The 12,809-nt window shown below is 38.9% G+C and overlaps 1 protein-coding gene and 1 long non-coding RNA gene across 2 annotated transcripts; one reads left to right on the top strand and one right to left on the bottom strand.

Moving 5' to 3' along the window:
- Window positions 1–694: 694 nt before the first annotated feature.
- Window positions 695–4,497, bottom strand: LOC120442134. Its single transcript, XR_005614504.1, has 3 exons — window positions 4,391–4,497; window positions 3,510–3,700; window positions 695–722 (listed from the first exon to the last, which is right to left on the bottom strand). It is a non-coding gene; the product is annotated as an uncharacterized LOC120442134 (long non-coding RNA).
- Window positions 3,658–12,186, top strand: inpp5kb (inositol polyphosphate-5-phosphatase Kb). The gene is made up of 13 exons (XM_031754139.2): window positions 3,658–3,740; window positions 5,165–5,207; window positions 7,507–7,611; window positions 7,727–7,835; window positions 8,203–8,319; window positions 8,634–8,809; window positions 8,904–9,015; window positions 9,090–9,199; window positions 10,321–10,534; window positions 10,617–10,754; window positions 10,856–10,939; window positions 11,028–11,132; window positions 11,352–12,186. The coding sequence occupies exons 2-13, from the start codon at window positions 5,173–5,175 to the stop codon at window positions 11,418–11,420; spliced, it is 1,374 nt and encodes a 457-aa protein (XP_031609999.2). The 5' UTR covers window positions 3,658–3,740; window positions 5,165–5,172; the 3' UTR covers window positions 11,421–12,186.
- Window positions 12,187–12,809: the final 623 nt, after the last annotated feature.

The raw sequence follows: 12,809 nt of genomic DNA, 5'->3' as shown, positions 1-12,809 counted from the left end.
CTTTCAGCAGATCCTCCCCAGTTTCATTTGGCTGTTCGGGGTGCTCGAAATTGCCGTAATTGAAGGTTATGTCTGAATACAAGTATACAGTAATGCATATAAATAAAAACACAGAGAGAGCAATAGCTGAGAGGGGTACTGGTAAAATGTGTCACCCTGCAAAATAAAAATATAGAGCAGACAACTGGAACAGTCATAAACAAGTGTAGGCCTGTCTCTTTTTTTATTCTTCTGTTGGTGACCTGTGCTGTCATTCTGCATCAGGTCTTGCCTTGTCATCCGTTGTGTCATCTTCAGTGGATAAATGGTGTTATCCAGCAATAGCAATAACTATCATGACACGCTGGTCTCTCCTTGGTCATTGCAGTTTTAGTAAACTGGAGCGCAAGCCTCAACTCAAGAGGGCTCAAGTTGCATCATTAAATTCCATTTTTATTGTCTTTGCATGGGTTGATTTCTCTTGTGGGATCTGAAGGTTGTTTTTAAATTTGTGTTTTGTTTTGGAGGGGATTTTTCTGGGTGTATGCATGAGTGTGAATGTGTCATGCAGGGTAGCGAGTGTCTTTGTAGAAAGTTGATCCTAGTTAGAAACAAGGAACAAATTAAGCTGCAGCGGGCACTATTTTGTTTTTCTTCTTGCTGGTGTGTGTTTGGCCTCCTTTGCCTTCCTTCCGTCCCGTCATCTACTTCACATCCTGCACATGTTTTAACAGTATGGAAAGCTTAAAGAGAAAGCAACAGATAACGAGACAAGAAAATGATTATGGACATTTTGCACTAACAAGCTAATATTAGTTCATGTAAAATAATTTAGAAACTTTAAAATAACAGATAAATAAAGCCTATTTTTTGTAGTTTATGCACAATCATTACTAAAGTACAATAATACTTACTGAATTTTGCAGTATAAATATCAATTTCGCTATAGGGTTTTTCATTTGCAATTACAAAATAAAAACGTTATCGGTCAAGTACTGTCATCAGTCAAAATGACGTCTGTCCCAAGCATTGCAAGAATTATTTCTTCCATTGACTCTTTAATTAGGATACGTCATTTGCAGAAATTTTTAAAAATGCAAAGGTTTTCTGGCAGATTTCCAGAAGTTACTCTCATGTTAAGCTACATTAATCTAAAGGACTATTACGCTGAATCTGGTTAGATTCAGGTTTTCAGTTTACAGGGAAACGTGGAGCTGAATTGAGTCAACCCTAACCCTAATTAATAAGAAAGGCAAAGCAAATGATTGACAGACATTTGAGCATCATCTTTGAGCCTAATCTAATGTGCACACACATTACTGATGAATTATTAAAAAGGACTGTTCTTAGGATCATTAGCAACCTTGTGAACTATAAATTTTAAAAGAATAATGTTTGATCTTTTTATGTTTGCATATGTCAGATTACTTGAATAAGGCCATCATGGCAAACATTTTTCTGTTGCCTCCTCTTTGACTCCAAAACACTGGCCCTGGATATTCAATCCCTGCACCTCTGTGTCCATCAACCGTCTCACTCAGTGTCTGTGATGGGGCTACCAACTGATTCATGGAGATTTGTGGATGTACTGTATGTACTGACTTTGTAAATAGTAAATAAATTATTGTAGATGAACACATATATATAGATCAGACTGTCCTGCCAAAGCCTACAGCACACCCTCTTGACACTTGATCCTCTTAATTAATCGCTATCTACTCAGCATTACACACCCCACGCTGGCCACAGAATCAGAAAATGTTGAGTTATAGTTGCTGAATTTAGTAGTGATAAGACATTTTGAGGAATATTGTCAACTGTAGTCATAAAAAGGCATTCTTACATATTGTTATAGATGTTTAGGCTGCTCAAGTGAAGCAGCACTTCACATTTGGAGGAAAAAATAAGAAAAGAGCCTATTTACTATTTCCTGTCCTTCATTATTCCCTCACAGGAACCACGTCTCATTGGCAGGACAGTGTATAAATATATATTTTTGTTCTGAATGTTGTACCTCTGTTGTCAGTCTCTGAACTACACTGACTTCTCTCTGCAAAGGAACGGCAGCTTGGGTCACTTCATTGATCCACATAATTAGCTGATGACGTCGGCCCTTCCTGACGCCGGGGCACGAGTTAGACTTTGCCCTCCTGTGGTTAGCAGTGGGGGAATCGAGGGGAAATTATTCTACATTTCGGAGCAGCTTCAACTGGGTGCTGGAGCGTTGGAGCTTAAAGCTACACATGAGAAAGGACAAATATATGTGGTTGTTTGAGAACAGATACTGATGTTTTTAAGAGTCTGAACCTACAAACTTGTGAGAGAATGTGGTTTAACAGAGACAATCTCATAGTTATCTGTTGTTAGATTCCTCGATTTATAATCAGAGTATGAAACCAAATGATTCCATAATAATCCCAAACTGTTTTTAAATCGTTAAATCTCTCTTTCTCTCTTTTGCTTTCTCTCTCTCTCTCTCACTCCTGTTAACTTGTCTCCTGTTTTTCTTTCTTTTATTGTGAATTTGTGCCTTTTTGTCATTTTATCTTCTAATAACACTACTGTACATTGCAGACATAAAGAACTAAATAAAAAGAAACAAAGCAACTGTACATAAGTTTGATGTGGATGCTTTTTTTTTTATCTTTTTAATGGATGTCATAGGTGTGAGATTAATTAAACATGGGAGACCATGTATGTTTCCTAAATGCAAGGGAAAGATGACAGACAGTCAAAAAATGGTTGAAATATAAGCTAAAAAATGAACACTGACTTGTCTTAGCAAAATAAATCAAAACTAATGTAATCAGCAGTTGTTGAAATCATCAAATGTTAATTAAAGCCACAAAGTATGACTTTTGAATATTATTCTTTGGTGCCCCTGGTGGACCCATAAAACACACAGGCAGCAGACACCACACACATACAGACACAAACACTGTAGGCAGGGTAGAATTAATCAGGCTTTTTGTGGCAAAGATTACTTTAAATCCTGATTATGAGGCAGAGGATGGGCCAGGGCTGAGAGCTGCTACACATTTTGTTAGATGGTGATGAGACTACACAGTGTGTGGGTGTTTGAGAGGGAATATTTGAATTTACTAATGAACCATTGAGGATATTTTAGCTTATCAGTAAAAAAAAAACTAAGCTTACTAGTAGAAATATGAACGAAAAATAAATTTCGGTTCTTGAATCTAAAGATCAGAAAGTATTAATCAAGTTTTAAGTCGTGATTTTGTTTGTTTTACAAGTTTTATAAGTTTGTTTTACAGGTGGCTTATTTAGGTCATGCACAGCCATCCTGCAAGACCACAAAAATAACAGAATGAATCCCCGTAATTAAAGCATTACACAGTCAATAAAACAGTAGCATTTTAATGTGTAATGCAGAGCACCTTTCACACTCCATACTGTTAAGAAAATGAAGGATTGTTTCATACAAAGCAGGCTTTAGTGCAACAAATGCCATGCGTCAATAAACAGACATGTCTATTCATAAACACTTTCTCACTGGGTTGTTAACCAACCTGGGATAATAGCTTGATCCGATGTTACGCTTAAGTCCAGCGTGGGCTGTGTGTGGGAATTTGCACCCAGGAGGGGAGCAGCTGAGAACAAAGTGAGGGAACCAAAAACAGTATCAAACAGTCAAACCAGCCTCACCACAGGAAAACAGATTCCCTTTGGACATCTCTGTCATCTGTGCACACAGGGTCTACTGCTTTCCCGGATACCACAAGACAGACACACAGACAAAGGTAATGGTTTAGGTAGACAGAAGGATGCATGTTCTCATAAGGCAAAATCTTAGCAACGTGTTTGATTTACTTTTATTTATTTGTTCTTTCTGCGGTTCATTTTTTACATATATTTCAGCATGGTTTATTTTATTTTTACAGCACACTCGCAGTTGGCGCAAGTATGAATACGGCAATGCAATCTGTTCCTCTTGCAATCAATGCACTGGTCAGTTTAACATACCAAAGTTAGGACTGTGTTACTTTTTCAAGGAGGAGCTTTTAATAAAGGTAAAGAAAACAGAAGTTAGTAACAAAAAACTCATCAATGAAAAACAACCAACTTAATTGATGCATATTTAAAACTGAATAATATTGATAACAAAAGCTGACACTACAATAGAAGAATAAATAAAATAATTTCTGCCTTTTAAAGGGTATTTTTTTTCTTCTTTGATAAAAAAAAATTGCATAATGTCAAAGCCTCGATTATTATATTGTGACAAGTTATTGTGGTTAATATCTTCAGTGATATACAACGAAAATGACTTCGCTAGCTAATTTGGCTAAAGTTCTAAACAGTTAGCTAAGAAATTACATATTTCGCTGTGGGGCTAAATGAAGAGCACAACAAAAATAAAATAGATAAAATGTAAAGACACTGGACTTACATCTGTTATGTGGGTAGTCATAATGCCAGTTTAACAGTAGACTAATATCTATATCTATATGAACTACCATCAACTACTTTGCTAAAAGAGTGTTAGCCATAACAAATATGTTAGCTTGCAGCTTGTTGTGCACACTGTTGCCCCCAAGTGGCCAAATGAAATTCAGTTAAATTTAATTTTATTGATATAGTGTCCAATCACAGCCATCAGCCTAAGGGTTGGTGGTGAAGAAGAAACCAAGAAAAACAACTAATCTAAGCTATCATAACCAAACCACGGTTATTAGACAACTTTGACACAAACAGGACAAGGTGTGGCTGTTACAGTCTAGTCACATGTCCTGGATATTGTTGTTGTTTTCTTTGCTTACTTTAAAACTAGTTCGAAGGCGAGAGCAGCCAACGGCTCCAAATATGCATTCCCCCCAGTATTTATAATTAGCTTTAAAAAGTCAAATACTTTCTACAGCATTTTTGATAAAGTTTTATTTAAAATATGTCCAAAAATAACTCTCAAGTCTTCCTGTGTTTACATTTGATCTTCAGGGCACTGTCACTTTAACATGGCTGAGGCTAACCATGATTAGACGTGATTAAAAAGCAATTTGAGAAATGACTCCGGGGCATCCCTGTCAGGTTTGGCTTTGTCTGTTTAGTTATTTTTGCCTGGCTCTGGTCTATGCTCCCAGCAAACTGACTGTAGTAAGGATAAAGCGCCTGGCATTTCTATTTGCTTACATTTTGCCCAACCCTGTGTTTGTATGTGTGCCTACAGGGGAGAAAATGAACACCGGCAGGGGTGGAAGAGACAAGTGCAGGTAAGAGCAGCACAATTCTGTCTTTGTCTCCTAATGTAAATGAAAGGGTACGAAGTAGGTAGGAACAAAGTCAGACATGGAAATAACTGTGAGGAAAAGCACAGCTCACATGTGGAGATAGTAAAACAAAAGAAAGTAACCCTCCCACCTTGCATTTCATAATCAGTTTCATAATCTTTATCGGTAACTTGTGGCTGCTGGATCTGATTATTAATAGATCTGCGAGAAAACTTAAATAGTATTCTATTCATCATTTCTGACCAGTGAGTCCCTTGATTATCTACTTAATACCTCTGCTTGCTAAAGAATTTGCCCTAAGTCTTTGCATGTGACATTGTTACATGAACTGAAAGGGAGGATTGGGACACCAAGGATTATAAATACTTTTCTTTATTCCTGTCCCCATTTCTTCGTATTTTCCACAGGCATCCAAATATTTTAATATTTCTGATTTACAGCCATTAATAAACCATTCAGCTCCATACACTTATTAACACACACACACAACAATCAGCACATTATTTTTTGGAATTTAATAGCAAAGTGAGTTTACCTTTTAGCTTCAGAAAAGCAAAAACTTGTTTGTCCAGAATCATTTATAGTATAGTGTATAGTTCAGGATCATTTTAAGTCCTGGGTAAGGAAATATCCAGCAGTTTCTAATCGAGTCATTTTGCAAAGAAAAGTGTTTTAGTGGCTAATTAGATGTTAAAATTTTAGGAATTAAATAATTATCTCACTGCACTTATGGTTTTTAAATCTTTAATCCGTTTAAGTATTAGGCAAAAAGCGCCACAGCTGCAGATTGCTTAATGATTGCTTAATATGCTCCCACATCTATTAAGTGTGCTGTAACACTTGTTAATCAGAATGATTTCAGTTTTTGTCCTACTGTGTGTCATAGCTAATAAAGCTGCTTGTAACTCCTCTCTGACCTCTATCCGGTTTACAAAGATAACCTTTCGTCTATATAATAAGAGCCCAGATTTACGCCAGAAGAAGCCAAAGCTGCTATTTTCTCTCGTCACCATTGCATGGGTGTAATTGTGGGTCACATGCATTGTTCTATGTGCTCAGCTGATGAAGAATAGTGGTGGTAAACCTCTTAGAAAAGCTGAAGGTTTGCCCAGGTCTTGTAGCAATACTGATGGAGGATCAGCCTCCTCTTGCACTTTCTTTGACTGCCCACACTCACAGCAAAGCACATGCACGCGTTCACATGCCTGTCTCCTGCCTGCGATTATACTTCAAATCTGACTCACTCTTGCCTGCTTTCCCGAGTCAACCCCACTGCTTTGTCAGTCGCTGCTCCATCGGAGCCAGATCACACAAGACTCTGCCAGAGAAAGGACTCCACCAGCAACCTTCACCCTCGGTGTTTGAGTTGTTCAACTTGGCTATTTTGGAGGACTTTAAAGAAGAACTGCCTGAAGCACATGCAGAGAGAGATTTGACTAACTAGGAATCAGTTCATATTACTCTCAGTCGAGTGGACAAAGGGACCGGTGGCCTCTCGCATCAGATGGCTACAACTATTCCAACCACAAAAGTCTGAGGAGAAGTCAAGCCAAAGGTGTGTCTTCCATAGGATTTTCCCTCTTTCTTTATGTTTATTTTAAGTAGTTACTTTCAATACTGCTGTGCACTGAAGAACCTCCTGACCTTTACTACATCACATACACCGGGAAGACCCTTTTTTAAGGCATAACTTCAAAGATGGAACCTTTAACAGACAGTCCACGTGTGCGCTCGGACAGCACGAGCAGCTCGGCATCTCAGGGCTCAAAGTCAAAGACGGTTCTTCGCCAGCGTTTGTCCCAGCTGCTGACCTGCATCGAGGACATGAGCTCCGACGACGAAGCCAGTGAAGAGGTGTCACGCACGCTGGAAGAAGCATTTCAGCTCTGTGGACGCTTCATTCCCACAGATGCATTCAGGTTGACTTTAACACTTTGGGTTTTTAAAAAGCTTGTAAAAGAAAAATCACTTTAAAACTTTGATTTATCTTGAAGAAACAGGCATACCATAGCAACTAATATAGTTAATAACAAAAAATGCAGAAATGATCAACAGGCTCTTAAGGTGGTATTTGTGAAAATAATATCTGTGGTTCTTAGTGGGTTCCACTTATCTTATAAGATTACAAAGGTGTGTATGTTGGAAAAGTAAATGTTATCAAGGTTTTTTTGTATTTTTACGGTATAAGTGTTGCTATTTTTGAGGAAACAAACTGTTAAGCATGCACAGTGTGTAGCTTTGTAGCATTGTAAATAATATTTGGGAGTTTGTTTCTCACAAGGCTCCACATTGTGACCTGGAATGTGGCCACAGCAGAGCCTCCTGAAGATGCCACCTCTTTGCTGCAACTAGATGCCCAGCCACCTACAGATCTCTATGTGATTGGGTAAGAATAATAATCTATGGTGTATACATACATACATATATATATATATATCACAGCAGTGGAATCAACATTAGACTGTCATTACTTGTCTTTTATTTGTATTTCTGTGTGTTAGCCTTCAGGAGGTAAACGCCACCCCAGTGAGGTTCATCACAGACCTGATATCAGAAGACTCCTGGAGCCATGTCTTCATGGACTCACTGGCACCCAGAGGCTTTGTCAAGGTCAGAGAAGACAGAAGAAGAAAAGGGAGAAACATTCGTCTTTATGTGTATCTTCAATCTGCTGTGTTTTTCTTTCATCCATAAAAGAGACATAAAATATTTTATTACATACATTTTTATACTGTTACAGTTAATCTATTTGAGATTCAAAGAGGAAAAGAAAAAGAAAAGAAACGCTGCATAATCTACAACATTTAATAATTTTATGATTCTTTTTCTTAACTCCTATCATATCTCCCTATTTTTTATTTCTTTTAATTATCTTAATTGTACAGCACCTTGGTCAACAGTTGTTGTTTTAAATGTGCTATATAAATAAATTTCACTTTGACTTTAATACAATCTTGCTGTCTCCATCTGTGTCTAGGTCACATCAGTGAGGATGCAGGGTTTGCTGCTGCTGCTGTTTGCCAAACAGATTCATCTTCCCTACATCAGAAACATCCAGACCACCTACACTCGGACCGGCGTGTTTGGCTACTGGGTAGGAAATTAGAATGGGAGCCCTGGTTATCCCTGAACCTTGTAGACAACCACACTGTTTGCACACCAGGAATCCCATTGGCATCAGATGCTGTAGGGTTTAAACGCACCATGAAAGGTCCATTGTGTTTGCTTAGTGGAATGTGCAGCAGCTTTGACAGAAAGAAATCACAAACAAAGAACACTGAAAGCAGTCAGAACACTGGGATAGAAAACTTGTGTCTAATCCATAATCCAGGTTAAAAGAGATACTTTTTTTTTATAATTAGTCTTCTTCACAGACTGTATTTGTTCTCCTGTGTGTGTCTGTGTTAGGGTAACAAAGGAGGAGTGTCTGTACGCTTTTCCTTCTATGGACACATGCTTTGCTTCCTCAACTGCCACCTAGCTGCTCACATGAACAACGCTCTGCAGCGCGTCGACGAGTTTGAGTACATCCTGGAGATGCAAGACTTTGACATCTATGACACCCCACAAATCCGGGACCACAAGTCAGGATTCCTTCACAGAGGCACACAAACACTATGCATATACGCAACGAGGGCTGCTGTGCAAGTAAAATGTGGCTCTGCGGCTCTTTCACAGAGTGGTGTTCTGGTTTGGTGATCTGAACTTCCGCATCGCAGATCACGGTTTGCACTTTCTCCGCTCATCCATCAACAGCGGCCGGTTAAATTTGCTGTGGGGCAAAGACCAGGTATTGTACTAGTGTGAGGACACACACACACACACAATAACACACACTTGCTCATTATTTTCATTTTCCTGCAGCTCATCATGATGAAGAAGAAGGAAGCTTTCCTGCAGGAATTTGAGGAGGGGCCGTTAAATTTTAAACCCACCTACAAGTTTGACCGTAACTCCGACACCTATGACACCAGGTGACGTGCTAAAAAATCTATATTACACACACATGAATGGCAAATTTTGTAAGCCTTATTTGTGTCCTCGTTTCCATTTTAATTTTGCACAGCGCTCCAAAGACATGGTTGGGTTTAAAGTAAGAATTCTTTTGTGTTTTGCATCCCCCACATTCCTTTATCAGCTTTTGCCACCACATCTTTAGTTGTAGCAACACAAGACACGCTAAATGGAAGCTCAAAGCAGCCATGGCATCTATAAACCTGATTTATAGATGGACATGGTAGCAGCTCTTTCTCCAACTCACATCCATTCTTACACAAACAAGGTGTGTGTCTCTCTGAAAAAGAGCACTGAGGCTCTTCCCTAACCATAAACAGACCCAGGCCCCTGCAGCTCTGTGGCACCACCCTCTTCTTGCTCCTCACGTCTCTCACCTGGGTGCTCCTCTCTGAATGGTTGGGGGCCTGGTTCTGGATGCTAGATCTGCCGAGGTGATTGTCTCAGTCCTGTGTATAGGATAGGCACCTTGAGGGTTACTTAGATATAACCCACATTCACAAAGTGTATGGAGACACTGGCATAAGCGACAAGACTCAAATGGGTTTTGTAAGCATAATAAGACTGATAAATGGCAGACATGTTCTGCATATTCATTAGACCAGAACTCCCTTCTGCACCCAGCACCCCACTGTTTGCACTCCTCCCACTGTTTGTTCCTGTGTAATCCACATTTTGCTTTTCACAGCAAATTAGTGTGTGCATAAGCTGTAATACCCTGTTAAACAGTACTATCTGCTTAGCAGTACCATTAAATGCTACTTAGCATGTAGCCTACATCATTTCTCATATGCATGCTACACTATAGGTATAGCTTTGTACTGCATATGTATGTGTTTAGTTTGCATTCTCTAACAGCACTTATTTTTTCATGAGAATTAGTATGTAGATTTTTATGGATAGACATAAATGGAAATGTGTTAAAAGGTAAGTAATGGAGAAAAAAAATTACATTTTAGATAGAAGTTGTATAATCAACAGTCATGTTCCTTTTGCTCGGCGTGGAGCACCCATAATTTCGATGTACATATACAATGACAATAAAGGGCTATTTTATTCTGTTCGTCTATTCTATTCTCAGTGGAAAGAAGAGGAAGCCGGCATGGACCGACCGGATCCTCTGGCGGATCAAACCCAAGCCCCTGCCATCAGAGGATGATGATGAGAAGGCATCAACTTCCACAGATGAAGAACAGGATGAGTATCCAGTCCTGGTCACCCAGGATAAATACACCAGTGACATGAGCTATGGAGTCAGCGACCACAAGCCTGTCATTGCAACCTTCAGCCTGGAGGTGAGAGCAGATGCACTGCATAGACCTCTGCTTTTTCAAATGCTCTTTAAAAATATTTTCTTTTCTCTTATCTTTCCTGCAGCTGAGAAAAGTCTTTGACACACCACTGGTGCGGGTGTCTCCTGTGGGCATATGGAGCGCAGACCAGGATGCACTTTTGACCTACTCTGTCCTGGAGGACTTTATGTCTTCTACGTGGGACTGGATCGGCCTGTACAAGGTGCTAGGACACAAGTAAAAACAACAAAAATCAATAAATAAATCATTAAAACAGTACATATTATAATTGTGTGTATTCGGACTGACTTTCTTGCCCTTCAGGTGGGATTTAAGACTGCGTCTGACTATGAAACTTTTGTTTGGGTTCGAGAAAAAGAACTGCCAGAGATAAATGAAGTCATACAGGTAAAGTGGAAGTGCAGCGTTTATTGTCATATTAACAAATTCTTTATGAATGCATTATTCATTAACATGCGTGCATGTGTTGTTGCAGATTTCTGTGGATAAAGGTCAGATTCCTCTGTTAGGTGGACAGTACGTTTTGGGGTACTACAGCACAAACATGCAAAGCATCACTGGCCTCAGTGATAGCTTCCAGGTAACTGCTTCACTATCATATCTGTAGTTTTATAGTTAGATATTTTTTAAACTCTTAAACATACAATTTAATGCATCCATGAAAGACTCACTTCACAAATGTAGAATTTTTGTTAATACAGGTGTACCTACATAAGAGGATACTGAGTGCATGCTGTGTTTGGAGAAGGAAGCAAGCATGGCAGTGTGCTTTATTTTGCACTCTCTTTGGTTCTTACAGATCCTGGAGTCTAAGCGTGCTGTCATGGAAGGCCTGGTTCCCGAGGATATCAATGGAGTCAACAAATAAGAACAGATTCTCTGCAGTGCCACGTCTTATTTCTCTCCGCTGCAAAGTCACACAGATCTGAATCAGGCTATAAAATTGCCCCGAGGTTAACTCCTTAATCTACTGGATGAGCGGACTCTGTCATTCATGTTGGCCCCCACAATTTGTCATCATGTTAACTCCAGTTTGTTATTTCCTACTTTGCCTTTAAGGTTCAGGCTCACTCTTGCTGAAACAAGATCTCTAATAAAAAAAACAAACTTTAATGAGTAGCCTCAGTCTATCCACAGAGCCTGTTACAGCAGATATACGGAGAACACATGTCAAACTGCACAACAGCTTGAAAACAGAAACTGCATTTGAGTTTTGTATGTTTTGGCAGCCCATAGTAACCAGTGCAGATTAATACAAAAGGTGCAAAACATCATTGCGTAGAAAAGTGTGCTCTTTTGTTTTATATGTGCTGTCTCGGTGAAGAAAGATGCACCCTGCAATTGAAATTTTAAATTTCTTGCAATGGGTTGTCTGCACAAACTGTTGACTATGAGAATCTTAGAGAGGAACATAACACAGAAAAAGATGGTCAGCTGGTTGATCCAATGAACGATGCAGGAACCTGTAGGATGTGTGCAAATGAACAACTGGCAGGGAGGCGCTGGGAAAATGTATCTGTTATCACAGTGGCTTATCTTTAAAATGTGAATGCAGGTTGTCTGTTTTCCTCTTGATGAAAATGTGTTATATCTCCCACACTGCATACATGAATCATATCAGCAGACTAAAAATATACTGCAAGACAAACTAAATATTTTTTGTGAATTTGTTTATTTAAAAAAAATCCAGTATGTTTTCAGGATTTGGATGTGTGACTAATCAGTGAAAAAAGATGAGCAGTGGGTCACTTTAATTATCAGTAATTAAAGGCCTGGAGGCTTGTAATCTGAGAGTGCTCATATCATTTTGCACTAACCAATATGCAAAGTCAAATTTGCTTTAACCAACAAAGCAATAGTAATAAGCACAACAGTGATTATGGTGATATTGTCCTGAGTGTACTCCAAAGAAAACATGGAACTGTCTACTCTCTGCATTGATAGATAATATATAGAACTGTAGGATACCCATTTATGGCCATCTGAGTGTCATTAAAGATTTTATATATACATCATAGGTAGTAAAATTGGATAAGCTATTTCTCTTAGTATCTAATAAGCCAATCACAAGGCAGCAACTCAGTGCATTTAGGCATGTGGAAATAATCAAGATAGCCTTTTCAATTTCAAACTGATTCATCAGAATGGAGAGAAAAGGTGATTTAAGTGACTTCGAATGTGTCATGATTGTTGGTGCAAGACTTGCTGATAGTCTGTCCGAAAATATTTATCTAGTGCAATTTTCCCACAAAACCTT

Source organism: Oreochromis aureus, linkage group 10 (genome assembly GCF_013358895.1).
Source record: "Oreochromis aureus strain Israel breed Guangdong linkage group 10, ZZ_aureus, whole genome shotgun sequence".
Classification (NCBI taxonomy): domain Eukaryota; kingdom Metazoa; phylum Chordata; class Actinopteri; order Cichliformes; family Cichlidae; genus Oreochromis; species Oreochromis aureus.
This window is presented reverse-complemented; position numbering and strand designations above follow the sequence as displayed.

Bases quoted from the DNA above. Each gene is read 5' to 3' on its own strand.
- inpp5kb (XM_031754139.2), top strand. From the start codon at position 5,173: ATGAACACCGGCAGGGGTGGAAGAGACAAGTGCAG. The intron at 9,200-10,320 runs GTGACGTGCTAA...TTCTATTCTCAG, and splicing joins TCCGACACCTATGACACCAG to TGGAAAGAAGAGGAAGCCGG. The intron at 10,940-11,027 runs GTAAAGTGGAAG...GTGTTGTTGCAG, and splicing joins AGATAAATGAAGTCATACAG to ATTTCTGTGGATAAAGGTCA.